This window comes from Haliotis asinina, chromosome 8 (genome assembly GCF_037392515.1).
Source record: "Haliotis asinina isolate JCU_RB_2024 chromosome 8, JCU_Hal_asi_v2, whole genome shotgun sequence".
Lineage (NCBI taxonomy): Eukaryota > Metazoa > Mollusca > Gastropoda > Lepetellida > Haliotidae > Haliotis > Haliotis asinina.
Genome location: NC_090287.1, coordinates 38,454,870 through 38,469,837, shown reverse-complemented (window position 1 = coordinate 38,469,837; position 14,968 = coordinate 38,454,870). Strand labels below are relative to the sequence as shown.

The window sequence follows — 14,968 nt, the reverse complement described above, 5'->3', positions numbered from 1 at the left end:
GCAACAAACTCCACAGTGTCTTGGACAAGCACTTAGTCTATTATCTTCTGTCATGTATTAAATCAATAAGGTTTGGCCCACTATATAGTCCTCAATCAATATAGATTTTTTAGTCTATTGATTCGTTGTTTTAAACATATTTTATTCGAAAATGAAATGGATTGGATAAAAGTTATCCGTCCTCCCTAAGAAGCTGCATATGTCTTATTTACAATATTGAAACACTGCACTGACAACAGGGATTTGTGGCAATAATATATACAAGAATAAACTACAAATTCATCTTCCATTTAATATATCCATGTACGTGTTCAAATAATAATTCGTTTTCATAAAGTGACAGCGTAGCATGACCAAACAACAATAAATGTAAATTAATGAGTATGCGATGTTTAACAGTATTTACATTTACAAACAATTCTTTACGCTGCGTTGTATATAAAGAACATTCTAAAAGGTAATGCCATGAGTTTTCAAATGAACAACTACAAGTACAAGAAGCATCTGATCTTAAATTAATTCTGAATAAATCGTAATTCAGCAGACTTGCATTGTACCTTAGTTTTGTGTGAATAATGTTAAATTTCCTCATACCAGACGAAAACAAAGATGGGGCTACAGTTATTTTACTTAAAACCCGTAAACGAATCTATTTGTCTTACTTCTATGGGAATATTGTTCCGCATCCGTGTCGCAGATGTAAAAAAAGATGATGAAAGTTTCAATGTCGTAAGTGGAAGGGAGAAGTTTAAAGAGTTGCGAAGGTTGTAAGAGGATTTTTGGCATACATATGTAGGTAATAATTCCTGAAGGTAACATGGTCCAATATTGTGAAGAATTTTATAAAATAAGCAAAGTTTTCTAATTCTCTTACGTTCATTAAGAGTTTCCCAACCAGTTTCAAAATACATATGATCACGTGAAGTATATTTTGGAAGTCCTGTCACTATACGAGCTGCTTCTAACAGTACCTGTTCCAGATAGTTAGTTTGTTCAGTTGTACAAAATCCCACAATTCACGCGCATATTCAAAATGAGGACGAATGAAAACACTGTAGATCTTATTAGGCGTTGTTCTTTTTAACTTTCTCATGGAATTTATCATTTTGGAGGTTTTCTTTAAAATATCATTAATGTGATGAGACCAGCCTCCATTTGAAGATAATGTTACACCAAGATGTTTATGAAAAGGTACAGTTTTAATGTTACAGCCGCCAAGATGTAAATTGTCTATCTTGTCATTTGCTATTGTTGAGAACAATACAGCTTCAGTCTAATCAGGGTTATATTTGATTAACCAGTTCTTGGCCCAATCACTTAACGCCCTTATGTTTTCGTTCATAGTTATTTGTAATAATTGCATGTTAGTGGAAGGTGCGCCGAGTGATGTATCATCATCAAACATTCTTGTTGAACAATTTAATACATCGACTATTTCATTCACATACACAATGAAAAGAAAGGGATCCAAGACTGAACCCTGTGAGACTCCGGCTTTTAGTGTTCTCGAATGAGATAATGTGCCATTCACAAAAAACTGATTGGGTACGTTTGCTTATTTAACTAACAAGCTAAGTTAGAAAGTCAACTTTAACACCATATATATCCAATTTCAATAATAGCCCTCTATGCCAGACACGATCAAAAGCTTTAGAAATATCACAAAATACCATACAGTAGTTTTCTTTGTTATCAAACCAAACGTTTGGGAAAGTACTCGATCGAAGAGAAACATTGAATAATAAACAAAGAACTCTGTTTATGGAGTTGACAGTCTTCTCCAACAATTGATGACTAATTTTATCTCTCTCGCATTAACAGGAAACATTTATCACTCACTGACATGTATTGTAAACACTTAGTCAGAATATTACACAAATTTATATTTCCCTGTTTGTTTGCTGCAAACGAAACAGTGTCGAGCTAATGAAACGTATTCAAAACAGGAGTCGAGTCTTTGGGTAATGATATGCAATAAGCCGCGTAAGTAGGTCACGGCACTTCGAGAGACCTCACTACTTCCGGTGACAAACAACATTTCATATCTTTTTTTTTTGAATGATCTCATGGTTGTCAGTTGACAGTGAAAGTAAGGAATAAATCATCATGTCAGGAATAAAAAAAATCTCCATAGTCAAATTAGCCAATCATTGCGGCTGTGACAGAAACGCATGGTTGTGCACTTTGTTCGGTCTAGTAAAGTCATATATGACGGTCTCGCTGTTTTGCTATCAGGAAGCATGCCAAATTTTATTCAGCTGTTTGTTTCTTGTTGAGTTGTGTAAATAATCTAATCTGGACCAGATTGCCGAGTGTTATTAACACTGAATCATGGCTCCAAAAGTTAACTGACTCTTCACTTTATATGTAAAAGCAAACGTTGACCTAAGCCTTGTTAAGTATAAGTAGCTAGAGAATACAGCAATTCACCACATAATAGCAGTTTCGGATGTTATAATATCGACACAGAGCATTATGCAGTCTATTAAAAGTTATGGAACGTTTGATCGCCATCTCCAATCTTAACACTGTCGACCACCCCTTAAAATGGGCGACTGGGGTAGCCCAGCTGTTAAAGCGTTCGCTCGTCACGCCGAAGATCCAGGTTCGATTCCCCACATGAGCACAATGTACCCGTCGAGATATTGCTGGAATATTGCAAAAGGAATAAAACTAATTCACTCACAGACACACTCTGAATGTACACTCGCCAGGGACCCTGTGATGTATTGGGCTGTGTTGGGTTTTACGCCACGTCGGCTTTTTTTCTGACATATACAGTGATGTGCCATAATTATGCCATAAAATGGCAGCCATGTTTAAGTGCAATTTTGGCAGAGCGTTTAAGAAAGGTGAAAAATAAGGGTTACTTACCCTACACAAGAAAGTTTGGTTGATTAATATTCAGTGATACGACCCTTACTAATCCTCACAGCTAAATCCTTGGTGGAATTGACAGATACAGTGCCTGAATATGATGGGGAGGTATGGCTTGCCAAATCCTGAGAATCTGCTAAAAAAGTTCCTCTTTTGTTTTGATGGTGTAGGCAACTCGCAGCAACTTGATATTGACCAATAACCACAAATTTTCAATAATGTTCAAGTCTAGTGATTGTGATGGCCATGGTAATAAATTGTCATCTAAAATAGAGACATACTTCTCACTGTTGATAGATCCATCAATATGAACCAGTGTATCAGCTCCATGAAAGGAAATACACTCCCAGATCATCACAGACAATCCACCTCTGTGCTGGAAATCAGCGCACCTGGTCCCAACACTAGAGGGTCTGTACTCCTCTCCAGGTGTTCTCCACACAGACATATTGTTATTTTTTCAAAGGACCACTCTCATCACTAAAAATGACTTTGCACCAATTTGTTTCAGTTTTCCAATGCAACAGTGTCCGACACCATGCCATTCTTCTCAGTCTATTCACAGAACTTTCTTTCAAACAAGCCTCTTTCTGTATTTGAGTTTCTGTAAATGCTTCTGAATAATCCTTTTGCTTACTTTAGTTGGTAATCTTTCATTAACAATACTTGTGATGTCTTCAAGAGATCTCCGTCTGTTAGTTTTAAGGGGTCTCATTAGCACACGGTCTGCTCTCTGTGTCACAAGTGGAGGTCTACCACGTCTGGATCTGTTTTCTTCATCTTTACCCATTTCAGTCCTTTTAAAAAACTTACAAACTGTGCTTTGATACCTCTGGACAGCATCTGCAATATCTGACTGTTTTAATCTACTCAAATTAATTTCTATAATTATTTACCCCATCTTGTCAACTTGAACTTGACTTTGTTTATATGCAGCAGACGACGAGAGTTAATCCCCTTAGGTGACCTATGATCTCTGAAAACCTACCCTGTAAAATTTGGGGCCCTATTGTTTTGTATATATGGCACACCAGACAATTTACTTTACCCATCCTACTGGCCACTGCCAGCTGGCAGCCATTTTATGACCTAATTATGGCACATGACTGTAGTTCGAGATCAAGCCTGCATTCATAGCAACACCCTGTGGAAGGCTACTCATACTACTTGTGTTATAAAATAATAAAATAAACAATAAATAATATAAATAAATAATAAAATAAATAATACTAAAAATACGTTTATAAAAATCGTAGAAAACGAAACACACAACGAATATCGGATGGGTTTAAATAATTTTATTGAAGTACATAATCCCATGCTATGAAGAAGTGAGTATAACAATATATATCACTTTCTTTATCGACTCACTTTATGGTCATCGTGAAAAGACCCGTGAAGGTACGGGGTAGAATAGGCCTTCAGCAACCCATGCTTGCGACAAAAGGCGACTATGCTTTTCATAAGAGGCGTCTAACGAGATCGGGTGGTGAGGCTTGCTGGCTTGGTTGACACGTCATCGGTTCCCAGTTGCGCTGATGCTTATGCTGTTGGTCACTGGATTGTCTGGTCCAGACTCGGTTATTTACAGACTGCCACCATATGACTGGAAAGATTGCCGAGTGCGGCGTAAAACTAAACTCACTCACTCGCCGTGAAAAAATAGCTGTTCTTCCTCAGTGAAAAGTGTTTTTCTTGTTAAGTAGAAGCAGTTAGGTAACCGTTTAGTCTAATTGCAGAAGACCCTGGTTCGACTCAGTGAGTGAAACCCGTTTCTGTTTTTCCCCGCAGGAATATTGCTAAAAGCGGCTGGAAAATCACTCACTCTACTCATAAGCAGACCACGGTACTTATCGGAATATTAGTACTTTCGGTGACACACAAGTTTCATAACTCACTGAGTAGTCTCATGGTTGTTGACTAACGATAAGGAACCGATAACCCTTGCAGGAATAATAAATTTCCGAAGTAACAATCCCCAAATTATGCAAATATTACGACTGTCAGCATCTGCACACATGACAGAAAAGCATGGCTGTACACTTGATTCGGTCTAGTAAAGTCATATTTGGCGGTCACTCAGTCTGCAACCAGAACTGGTTCTTGAATGTACGCTTAGTTTGTCACCAGAAGTCTGGTACCGGGAGTAAGCTGGACTCCCTCTCGCATGTAGCAAGTTGGTGCGCAAAGAACCGGAAACCAACTTAGTACCGGAAGTAGCGCCTCGTGAGACTTACAAACACTATAGACTGATTCAGAAATGACTAATTCACGTGTTAAAGTGTTTAATGCGTGTTAATAGTTGCATTGTGCGGTACTTCATAATCTCCGGACTCGTATATGCAGTCGTCTGTGACTTTCTCCGTCAAAGCATACTCCTGGGCTTTGATGCTTTCAGACTCCCACTCGGATCCAGGGTCAGCTGAAACCAAACAATTTATTATTGTCTCTTTTGGATGAGATTTGAAGAAATTCAGTATTTTGACTGTCAATGATAACACCTGGTATGCACATAGAGGTGGCTGTCAGTGATAACAACTGGTATGCACATAGAGGTGGCTGTCAGTGATAACAACTGGTATGCACACAGAGGTGACTGTCAAAGATAACACCTGGTATGCACATAGAGGTGACTGTCAAAGATAACATCTGGTATGCACACAGAGGTAACTGTCAATGATAACACATGGTATGCACACAGAGGTGACTGTCAAAGGTAACACCTGATATGCACATAGAGGTGACCGTCAGTGATAACAACTGGTATGCACACAGAGGTGACTGTCAATGATAACACCTGGTATGCACATAGAGGTAACTGTCAGTGATAACACCTGTGTGCATACAGAGGTGACCGTCAATGATAATACCTGGTATGCACACAGAGGTAACTGTCAATGATAACACCTGGTATGCACATAGAGGTGACCGTCAGTGATAACAGCTGGTATGCACACAGAGATGACTGTCAATGATAATACGAGGTACCCTCAGAGAAGAGAGCGATCAATGATAATACCTAGTGTGCTGCTACAATCATGTCAGAAGTTATCAGATAATAGCGACTCATAAAACACTAGTAATATGTAAACTGAGTGAATACTGTCATTACCTTCGATAGCTTCCGGTTCCCCGGTTCTTGGCGTAATGTATGTCACTCGATACTTACAAGCTTCACGCTTCCCCAGTCCTGCTGATACAGCTGAAATAATTGTGATACATATTTGTTATGTAAATATATCGGGACTGGTGTGGTAACCTGGTGGCTAAAGCGTCCGTTCGTCACGTCGAAGCTCCAGGTTCAATTCCCCCACACAAGTATAATGTATAATGTCTTTTTCTGGTGTCCCCCGCCATGATACCGATGGAATATTGCTACAAGCGGCGTAAAAACAAACTCACTCACTATAACTATATCAAGTTCATGCAGTCGCCATATAAAATTCAGGATTATATATTTTCGTTTGTTTTACGGATTAAGAAAGTATCGTGGCATTATATAGACTGCGGAATCAGAAACGAGGTTTACTACCTTTACACGTCAAACAGCATCCTACAACCAGGGCCAGGGTGCCGAATGCCAGTGATGTTAAGCCGCCGACGAGAAGTGGATCTTGAAAATATATCCAGGATCAGATGATTGAAGCGCAATCTCAATAAAGCAGGGTATTATATATAGGAGAAAACACGCCTCCGAGGTTTGGTAGACAATGTGTAACCGGAGGGGGCCGGAAATCATGGGGCGGAGTCCTGAGGGATTTCCCGACCCCGATGGTTTTTACATTGTCTACCAAAACCGAGAAGTGTTTTCTCTAACATATACACAGTCAATGATGGATAATTACAAAGTAGGTGATCATTTAATGAAGCTACATAACAATAACTGAAGCGAGCGTAAAATCAATTTAAATGACAGTGACTATAAGCAGACAATTTAACCCCACAACCTTCGTCGGCCCCGGTGGCCGTGCGGTACAGCGTCTGAGACTTGCGTGTCCACTGTCCTTTTGAGAAACATTTGTACTTTGAGCTCAATCTAGAAAGATTTTTTTCAAGTAATTTCAAACATTCATGTATCATTTGAATGTTGATATTCATATAAAGTTAGGAAAAGTAAAACTTGGGAAGCGGTCTTACTAACGAAAAATAAAACCTGGGAAGAGGTCTTTCTAGCGAAAAGTAAAACCTGTCTCTCCAAAACAAAAACCTCAAATGCGGTTATTCTGGGAAAACAAGAGATGACCTAATGTATAGTGAAAAGTATGGAATCCGAGAAGGGACATTGTCGCGTTGTCGCATTGTCGCGTTGTCGCCCTCTCAACAAGCAAAATGAGGCAGCACGCTTCAGGTTTATATGTATCCTTGATAGCAAGGTTTTATGGGGACCCGTAGGCTGCGTTAGATTTGAGGCTGACTCGAATGGCTTTGTTTTTTCTTGAAGACTTTAAAGGGTTCTGTTGTTTGAAGGTGGAGATGAGGATAACAGAGAAACTATTTCCGTCATTTCATTTCAACTTTTGCTACTGTAAGGTGAAATCTTCAGTTATTTACCTTCCTAAAAAGCGACTTAGATATGTAGGTTCGCGTACACTGTGTGAGGGGTGACTTCCCTTTATATCCCCTTAGGCGCTCAAAAAACCTCAAGTTACTCTGAGAAAAACGACAATCTTTGCACAAATTAGATGAAAAAAAAAACATGCTTAAGGGTAATTTAAATCTTCATTCGCTGTCCAGTGAGTATTGTATTTACACATACTTCGGTCTTTTTACATGATAATGTTTCTATCCCATGACGTGGTTCAAATATCTGTAGACTCGTGAAGATCCTGATGAAAGTTGATATTCTGTACCCCATGCTAGCGTCAGTTATCGGGTGGTCAGGCCCGCTTGTAATCGTATCCCAAATGCGTAGAAAGATGTTCATGATGTTGATCACTGTGTTGTCGGGTCCAGATTCGAGTACTTGCATACCGCCGCGATATACTGATGACTGCGGCTGAGAAAACTAAACTCACTCACTCACTCACTCACTCACTCACTCACTCACTCACTCACTCACTCACTCACTCACTCACTCACTCACTCACTCACTCACTCACTCACTCACTCACTCACTCACTCACTCACTCAGATATCTTCATTTCTTGCAAAACCCGACGTTGAACTTACTCGACAATGGCTGGTCAGCATTTCTGTGATCTGGAAATAAATACATGTATAACGAATTAACATGCGATTAGGCTGTGAATATTTCTCTGTGTTTCACACATTTCGTCCGCCCTGAATTTTCATTCCCACGTTAAATACTTAAAGGTTTTCCCGTCTCATTTTTCTGCACTTCTATGGTGATTTATGCCATTGTGATGACAATCATAGCCACATTTTTAAAGGACTGATATGCCTCTTTTGTTTAATATGAAAAGGAAGACTGACGTCAAGAGCTGCAGATGTTGTTTGTGTCTAGAGAGAACCCCATGTCCATCACAGATCGCACCTCTAAGGGATGCAACTCCACACATGACACTGTGCAGTATACCAGGTTTGAAACATGTTTTAACGAAAGTATTCAATTAATTAGTCAAATGTCACATGCAACGTAAAACATAACTTGGCAGATTCCGATTCCGATTGTTACCGAAACAAATCATCAAAAAGGCCAACCTATAAAGTTGAAAAAAAACCGCGATGCAAACCCCCCGCGAAATCGGAATGCAAACGATTAACTTCAGCCTATCAGGCTATACGCTATAAATAAACTAAATGATTTATGACGCGCGCACCCGTGTCCTGTCTCTGCCGCATTATGTAATTAGGCAGGTGTGATACTTGTACACATGACATGTTTTTTATGTCTGTGGGTTGCAAACAAACTACATCCTTTTTTCTCGGATCTTTGGATCTCAAGGAAACTGGTGCAAACTCTCATCAGTTTCTAGTCGTGATTTGTACTTGGACGAATGACAGTTTCCAGCCACACAGTAGTTCACCATTTCTACTAAGATGATTTTTCTATTGGATTGAACGCAAATTCAGAGAATATATATGTACAAAACCTAACATCTCTATATACATTCTTTATGTATAACAACTTCTTTTAGTGTGTATGATTTTGTTTGACAACGGTGTATGAATCCATACTGAAACGACGTATCAAGTACAATAAAAAAAGTTGTTATCCATAAAGAATCGTACTTTCTTGTGACTCGTTATACTTCTAAAATGCCCATCAAACAGATCATCTTTCTGTACACACAATGAGCTCTCAGCGTATCGGACGTCGTCGTCACACTTGAGTGCATATCCACCCGCCATGACTGGGTTCGGTCCCTCGAGTGCTTCGTTTAGAGGGAAGTAAGCCCAAGTACAAAATATTGCACTTTTGAATCGCGATTGTACGCTTATGATTTTGTTCATTTGTTTTTTTTACAAGCAGCAATGTATATTATATGTCATGAATAATTGTGGTTTAATTATGTTTGATTTTTTTGGTTGCATGTGACCTTTAACAGTTTCAATACAAATTGTGCAATATTTATCAGCATGTACACTGACTACATTGGCACTGAAATGTTTTAAATCCCCTTTTTTCAAGACCTCACGGAAGGTTGGGTGAAACTTAGTGGTTAAATCCCTCGCTAGCCACGCCGGAGATCAGTGTTCGCTTCCCCTCATGGATTCAATGTGTATAATCCATTTCTGGTGCCCCCCCGACGTGATATTGTTGAAACTTTGCGAAAAAAGTAAATTGACGTCCTCCCATTCGATTTCTATAATTGTTTAGTTATTAAACTAATAGCTGATAAACACAACATATGTCATATTTGGGATTTCACTTTCTTAGTAAAGTACAAATTCTAGTACTTTTTCGGTTGAGTCCCATCCGGGATTCGAACCCGCACCCTCAGAGTCAGGCACCTAATCGCCAGCACACAAAGTCAGCCGCCTAGCCCGCTCAGCCACCGCGACTGTGGAAGTGAAAGTGAAATCCCAAATATGACATATGTTGCATTTGACCACTTTCTAAATGGCATCGTGTAATCATAGCTGATAAACGACTAAAATTTGAAACTTCAGTTTTTTTCCTACATTTTGCCGACAAACTATCCCAAACCACCACAAAATGTAGAAAGGGGCGTTAAACCTATTGCAAACTCACTGTATAAGACCTGATTACTTGCCATGAACAACAATGCTGTAGTTGAAAACGTAGTTGCCCCTGGCGTTGGAGACGTTGACGATGTAAACCCCTGCATCCTTGTCCTTGACATCCATGTGGTCGAGCTGTAAGCGGTAGGATATACCGGAAATGTGCTGAAGTTCTTTGTGACTTCTTGTTGGATCGACAGGGGACAAACCTCCATTGGACAGGATTACATACCAGTTGGTAACTACAGGTTTGGGGTTTGCAGTGAGATTGAAATGTATCCGTTCCCATCTGCCATACACTCTCGCCATGTTTACGTTGACATGTGGAGCACCTGTAAAATACAGATTTCTTTTAAAACGAAAGGGGCATTTTATGAAACCATGCGGTGTGAATGAAGGCAAACGGTACATTTGGCAGTTAGACCCATTTAGATTAATACGGTTTTTATGAAATCACCTGGCCTCACTTCGGTTACCTATGACCTCCGATAAAGCACGGATGGTTTTCCTTTTTGGAACACCTCGTGGTGTTGAATTCCATCCCATATTACATAAGGGGGAGTGGGGTAGTATAGGTTGAAACGTTCGCTAACCACGCAGAGGAACCGGTTTTGATTCCCCACGAGAGTACAATGTGTGAAGCCCATTTCTGGTTTCACCCGCAGCGATATTGCTGGAATGGTGCTAAAACTTTTAGTGTCTGTGTTCGTGCCTACGTACGTACTGTTTCTTTGTGTGAAGCTTACGCTAAGCTAAAACAGTTACATTCATCACATATCTTCACAAACAATATTTATGGATGGGAGACGCAGTCTTGCAATATACTGGTATGTCAAACACTTTGTAGCAGTAATATTTCCCTGCAAAACTTCTGCCTGTTGCCTACGGCAAGGGAGTTGACTGACTTCCAAAAGGCCGTTTCGTTTTTTTTGTTCCGCGATTTTGATTGGACAGTGCGCCTTATCAATTGATGCCTAAGATCTAAAAAGCGACTATGCGGGTCGGGTACAAGCTCGCTGACTTGGTTGACTCATGTCATCGGTTCCCAGTTGCGCAGATCGATGCTCATGCTGTTGATCACCGGATTGTCTGGTCGAGAATCGATTATTAACAGATCGCCGCCACATAGCTGGTATATTGTTGAGTGCGGAATAAAACCAAACTTACTCACTCACTCCACAAAGTAGTTAAATCAGCCATGACCACACATATAACGATTTTAAGCATAGATAGTAAAACCCATTGTCTGAGATGAAAGAGTAGCGTTGCAAATTGAATACCTTCTTTAAGCTTATTGTTAGTAAGGGAAGAATGATATAATGTATGTTTCATTCATTAACCATTGAGAATAATGGGAAAAACATATTCGATGAGTTCTAATTCAAAAGACATGAAAACCTCCACGTTTTTTTGAAACAATAGAATAATGTTTCGTTATGTCTAAAAAGAAAATACTTTCTTACAACTTACGTTCTGCTGTAACTGTGAAGGAGAGACTTTGGCCGGGAACGCAGACACATTTAAACCTCTGTTTCCTTTTCCAGATGAAACGTTTGATTGACAGTTTTAATCCTTCCATAATGATGTTTGTGTTAGATTTCTGTATCTGTTTATTATTTCTGTTCCAACTACAGTTCCGGGCCACGTCTTCGTGCGTTGACGAGTTATTCCCACATTGAAGGGTGAACAATTTGTCAAGTACGGCGACTTCAGTGTCCACAGGCTTGGCTTGTGAAGTATCTGGAAAAGAGTGACTGAGTGAGTATAGTTTTACGTGGCTTTTAGCAATATTCCTGCAATGTCACGGCCGGAGACACCACAAATGGGCTTTACGCATTGTGCCCATGTGGGGAATCGAACCCGGGTGTTCAGCGAGACAAACAAACGCTTTACCCACTAGGTATAGGTTACCCTATCACCCCTATTTTGAAAGAACACACGTGACGGTCAGAAGAAACTGGTATATGGACGCTTGTGATACATGCCACTAAGAAGGTTCGACATAGTCGATGTTCATAATATCTATCACTAAAATACTCGATAAGATCCGCAGAAACAATAAACAATCAACTGCGATTTTAACAAACTCAAATGAACCATTAGATTTAGTTCGCTCTACCCGTAGTTCGTCATGCAGATTTCGACTGAAACATATAGTAAGTGACTGGGACCAAAGTCAATTTTATACTGTTTTTATGTCTTTCTCAAAGTCTGTAGTATGCCATGACGTCATGATACAATGGGTAATGTGATATACACAGAGCATAATGGAATGTACTGAAACCAAGAGGAAACGCAGCACCAAGTTCAAATTGAAATTACAAGAAAATACTGGATACACTGGATACAATTTATTACCAAGGAGAAATTAATGGTCTCTGAAATGACACTTCACTATGGATTATCCTGTCACTTGTGTCACCCGGACTGGCAGAAAATCCAACCCAAAACCATCATACCACACTGTACGTTAAAAACATTCTAATGTTTTCGATTCGAGCATTAAGATTAGTGTTGCGTTTCCTCTGGGTTTCAGTATATTTATAACCAAACAATATTTGCATTAACATCAATTTACTTTCAGCAAACTGTGAACCTCGTTTATAACAAACACGATAATAAAGAATTGACTGATCTGCGGACCCCTGTCATAGTATACTTGAGTTGAGCCCCGTGAAGGTCCCGGGGTAGAATAGGTCTTCAGCAATCCAAGCTTGCCCTAAAAAGCGACTATGCTTGTCGTAAGAGGCGACTAACGGGATCGTGTAGTCAGTCTCGCTGACTTGGTTGACACATGTCATCGGTTCCCAATTGCGCAGATCGATGCTCATGTTGTTGGACACTGGATTGTCTGGTCCAGACTCGATCATTTACAGACCGCCTCCATATAGCTGAAATATTGCTGAGTGCGGCGTAAACCTCAACTCACTCACTCACTTGAATCGAAATGCGTTAAAAGTACGGTTGACCGAGGGAGATTAACAGGACGACACTGCACTATTTATTTATCACCTCGTTATGACTTCCGTATGGAAACTTGTATTCCTTCCTCGACATTATATTCTTTTACGTGAGTGTCCTCGTACAAGTGACAATTATATTAACCTCGTAACATCTATAACAAGCTCCAAAGAAACAGAAATATTTTATCACCGGTGCCGAGTGAGTACGTAACATCACGACGTAAAACACCAGAAATAGGTTTCATTGGTCATTTGCGTGGTGAGCGAACGTGTTAACCACTAGGATTCCCCACCGACCCTCACCGATGCAGGATACTTGTATTCTGTGCATTTTGCCTCACGTGTTCATATATGGGTACTGGCAAGAGTAGTGAGACTAACTCAACATGGCTGCATAATAGTCAACAGTAGCGAAGGAACATTTTCCATAGCCACGAACAGTCTATACCACGAGTCATGATCAAGTGTTTATGAATAACCTAACATATGTATGACACCGGTACAATGTATTCACGAAAGGGTCCACCTCTGCCATTCGTCACAAACACACACACACACACACACACAGGCAACACAAGTGTCCAAAATTACAAAACTGCTGAAAAAAGCTTCCCCCCCCCCCCCCTCCCCCCCCCCCACCCCTATCTACCGCGTACTAAGGGGTTCCTAAGTCATGTTGAAGGTCGGGGTTCGAATCCCCTATAAATGAATTGCCGGAATAGTGTTGACCCTGTGTCTTCTATAAAACATTTAAAACCTAAAACACGAATATGATGCACTGAAGCATGTAACCTTGATCAAATTTATGAGCATTCAAACGTGTCGTAAGTCTTTGGAAACGCTACGTGTCTCATACGTGGCCATTTCAGGCCCAGTGCGTCATCGGGAGATGTCACCTCATCATGATATATATGTCTTAGTGTGTGGTTAAGAGTTATGTAATTCAGAAATATTCGCAGAGTAAACCAAGTACAGGCTTTAAACAGTGTACCTTTTCCGGAATTCAAAACCGAATGTCTGTTTTCCTTAAGATTTCTGAACAGAATAAGCATAAATGTCAATCATGGAAAAAACATAATTCTTCTCAAATACTCACAAATATTAGTGTTCTGTATGACCACGAGGAGAAGAACAGACAGATGCATGGCAGGGTGGATATGCCGTGAGTAGATGAAGCTGTAGTGACACTGTGCAAACCGCTGATAGCCTTATAAAACAAGCATGAGGAAATATGACTCACACTAATTGTGAAATTCGTTCACGCCTGTCAATTTAGGATAATACATTTTTATTTAACCAGAATAGGGGGGATGTTAGCACATTTTTCAGATTCTGTTAATAATGAGAATCCTATTCAAGAGTAATTATCTACAATCAACACCATGTTTTTAAATGACAGACAACTCATACAACTATATATACAGTACATGACGTTTATAACGAACGCGTTTATAAAACGTTGCATTTTTTGTTAAGGTTTTGTTTCTGCTTTTGTATATTTTAGCGTATAACAAATTATATTTTGGGCTGTTTTTTATGTTTTTGTTCATTACGAATTGTATTTCATGTTGTTTTGTTGAAAGGTTGTTTTGGTTCTGTATGTTTTCGCTTATAACGAATTGTATTTTTGCTGTTTTGTTGGTTTGCTTCTGTTTTTTCATACAAAGAATTGTAATTTGCTGTTTTGTTGAGGTTTTGTTTCTGTCTTTTTCATGTTTACATACTTTATGTTTTAAAGCATTGTATAGTGTACCTTTGTGTTGTTATTTTCGCTCAAAACGAATTGTAGTTTTTGAGGGTCTGTTTCTGTTTTTTTTTATGTTTTCGCTTGTAACGAATTGTATTTTTGTTGCTTTTTGTAGGGGTTTTGTTTTTTACTTGTATTTTTTGTCGCTAATAACGAAATTTATTTTGTATTGTTGAGACTTTCTTTCTGTTTTTTTTAAAAAAATGTTTATGCTCAGAGCGAATTGTATTTTTGG

General features: G+C 39.4%; 1 protein-coding gene across 2 annotated transcripts; it reads right to left on the bottom strand.

Moving 5' to 3' along the window:
- Positions 1-4,160: 4,160 nt before the first annotated feature.
- Positions 4,161-14,202, bottom strand: LOC137293816 (uncharacterized). 2 transcript variants are annotated; one of them, XM_067824572.1, is made up of 7 exons: positions 14,083-14,202; positions 11,494-11,763; positions 10,056-10,355; positions 8,047-8,076; positions 6,410-6,490; positions 5,990-6,079; positions 4,161-5,299 (listed from the first exon to the last, which is right to left on the bottom strand). In XM_067824572.1, exons 1-7 carry the CDS (start codon positions 14,129-14,131, stop codon positions 5,163-5,165), a joined length of 957 nt encoding a protein of 318 aa, XP_067680673.1. In that variant the 5' UTR covers positions 14,132-14,202; the 3' UTR covers positions 4,161-5,162. The 2 variants fall into 2 exon arrangements, with proteins under 2 accessions (XP_067680673.1, XP_067680674.1); XM_067824573.1 differs by lacking the exons at positions 5,990-6,079; positions 6,410-6,490 and having other exon boundaries at positions 5,146-5,299; positions 14,083-14,166.
- Between the last annotated feature and the right edge of the window lie 766 nt (positions 14,203-14,968).

What these genes read in the sequence shown, in the direction of transcription:
- LOC137293816 (XM_067824572.1), bottom strand. Translation starts at nt 14,131, where the DNA reads ATGCATCTGTCTGTTCTTCTCCTCGTGGTCATACAGAACACTAATATT. An exon ending in TGCTGACCAGCCATTGTCGA is followed by an intron (nt 6,491 to 8,046) that starts GTAAGTTCAACG and finishes TATATTTTCAAG; the next exon opens with ATCCACTTCTCGTCGGCGGC. An exon ending in GGAACCGGAAGCTATCGAAG is followed by an intron (nt 5,300 to 5,989) that starts GTAATGACAGTA and finishes GTTTGGTTTCAG; the next exon opens with CTGACCCTGGATCCGAGTGG.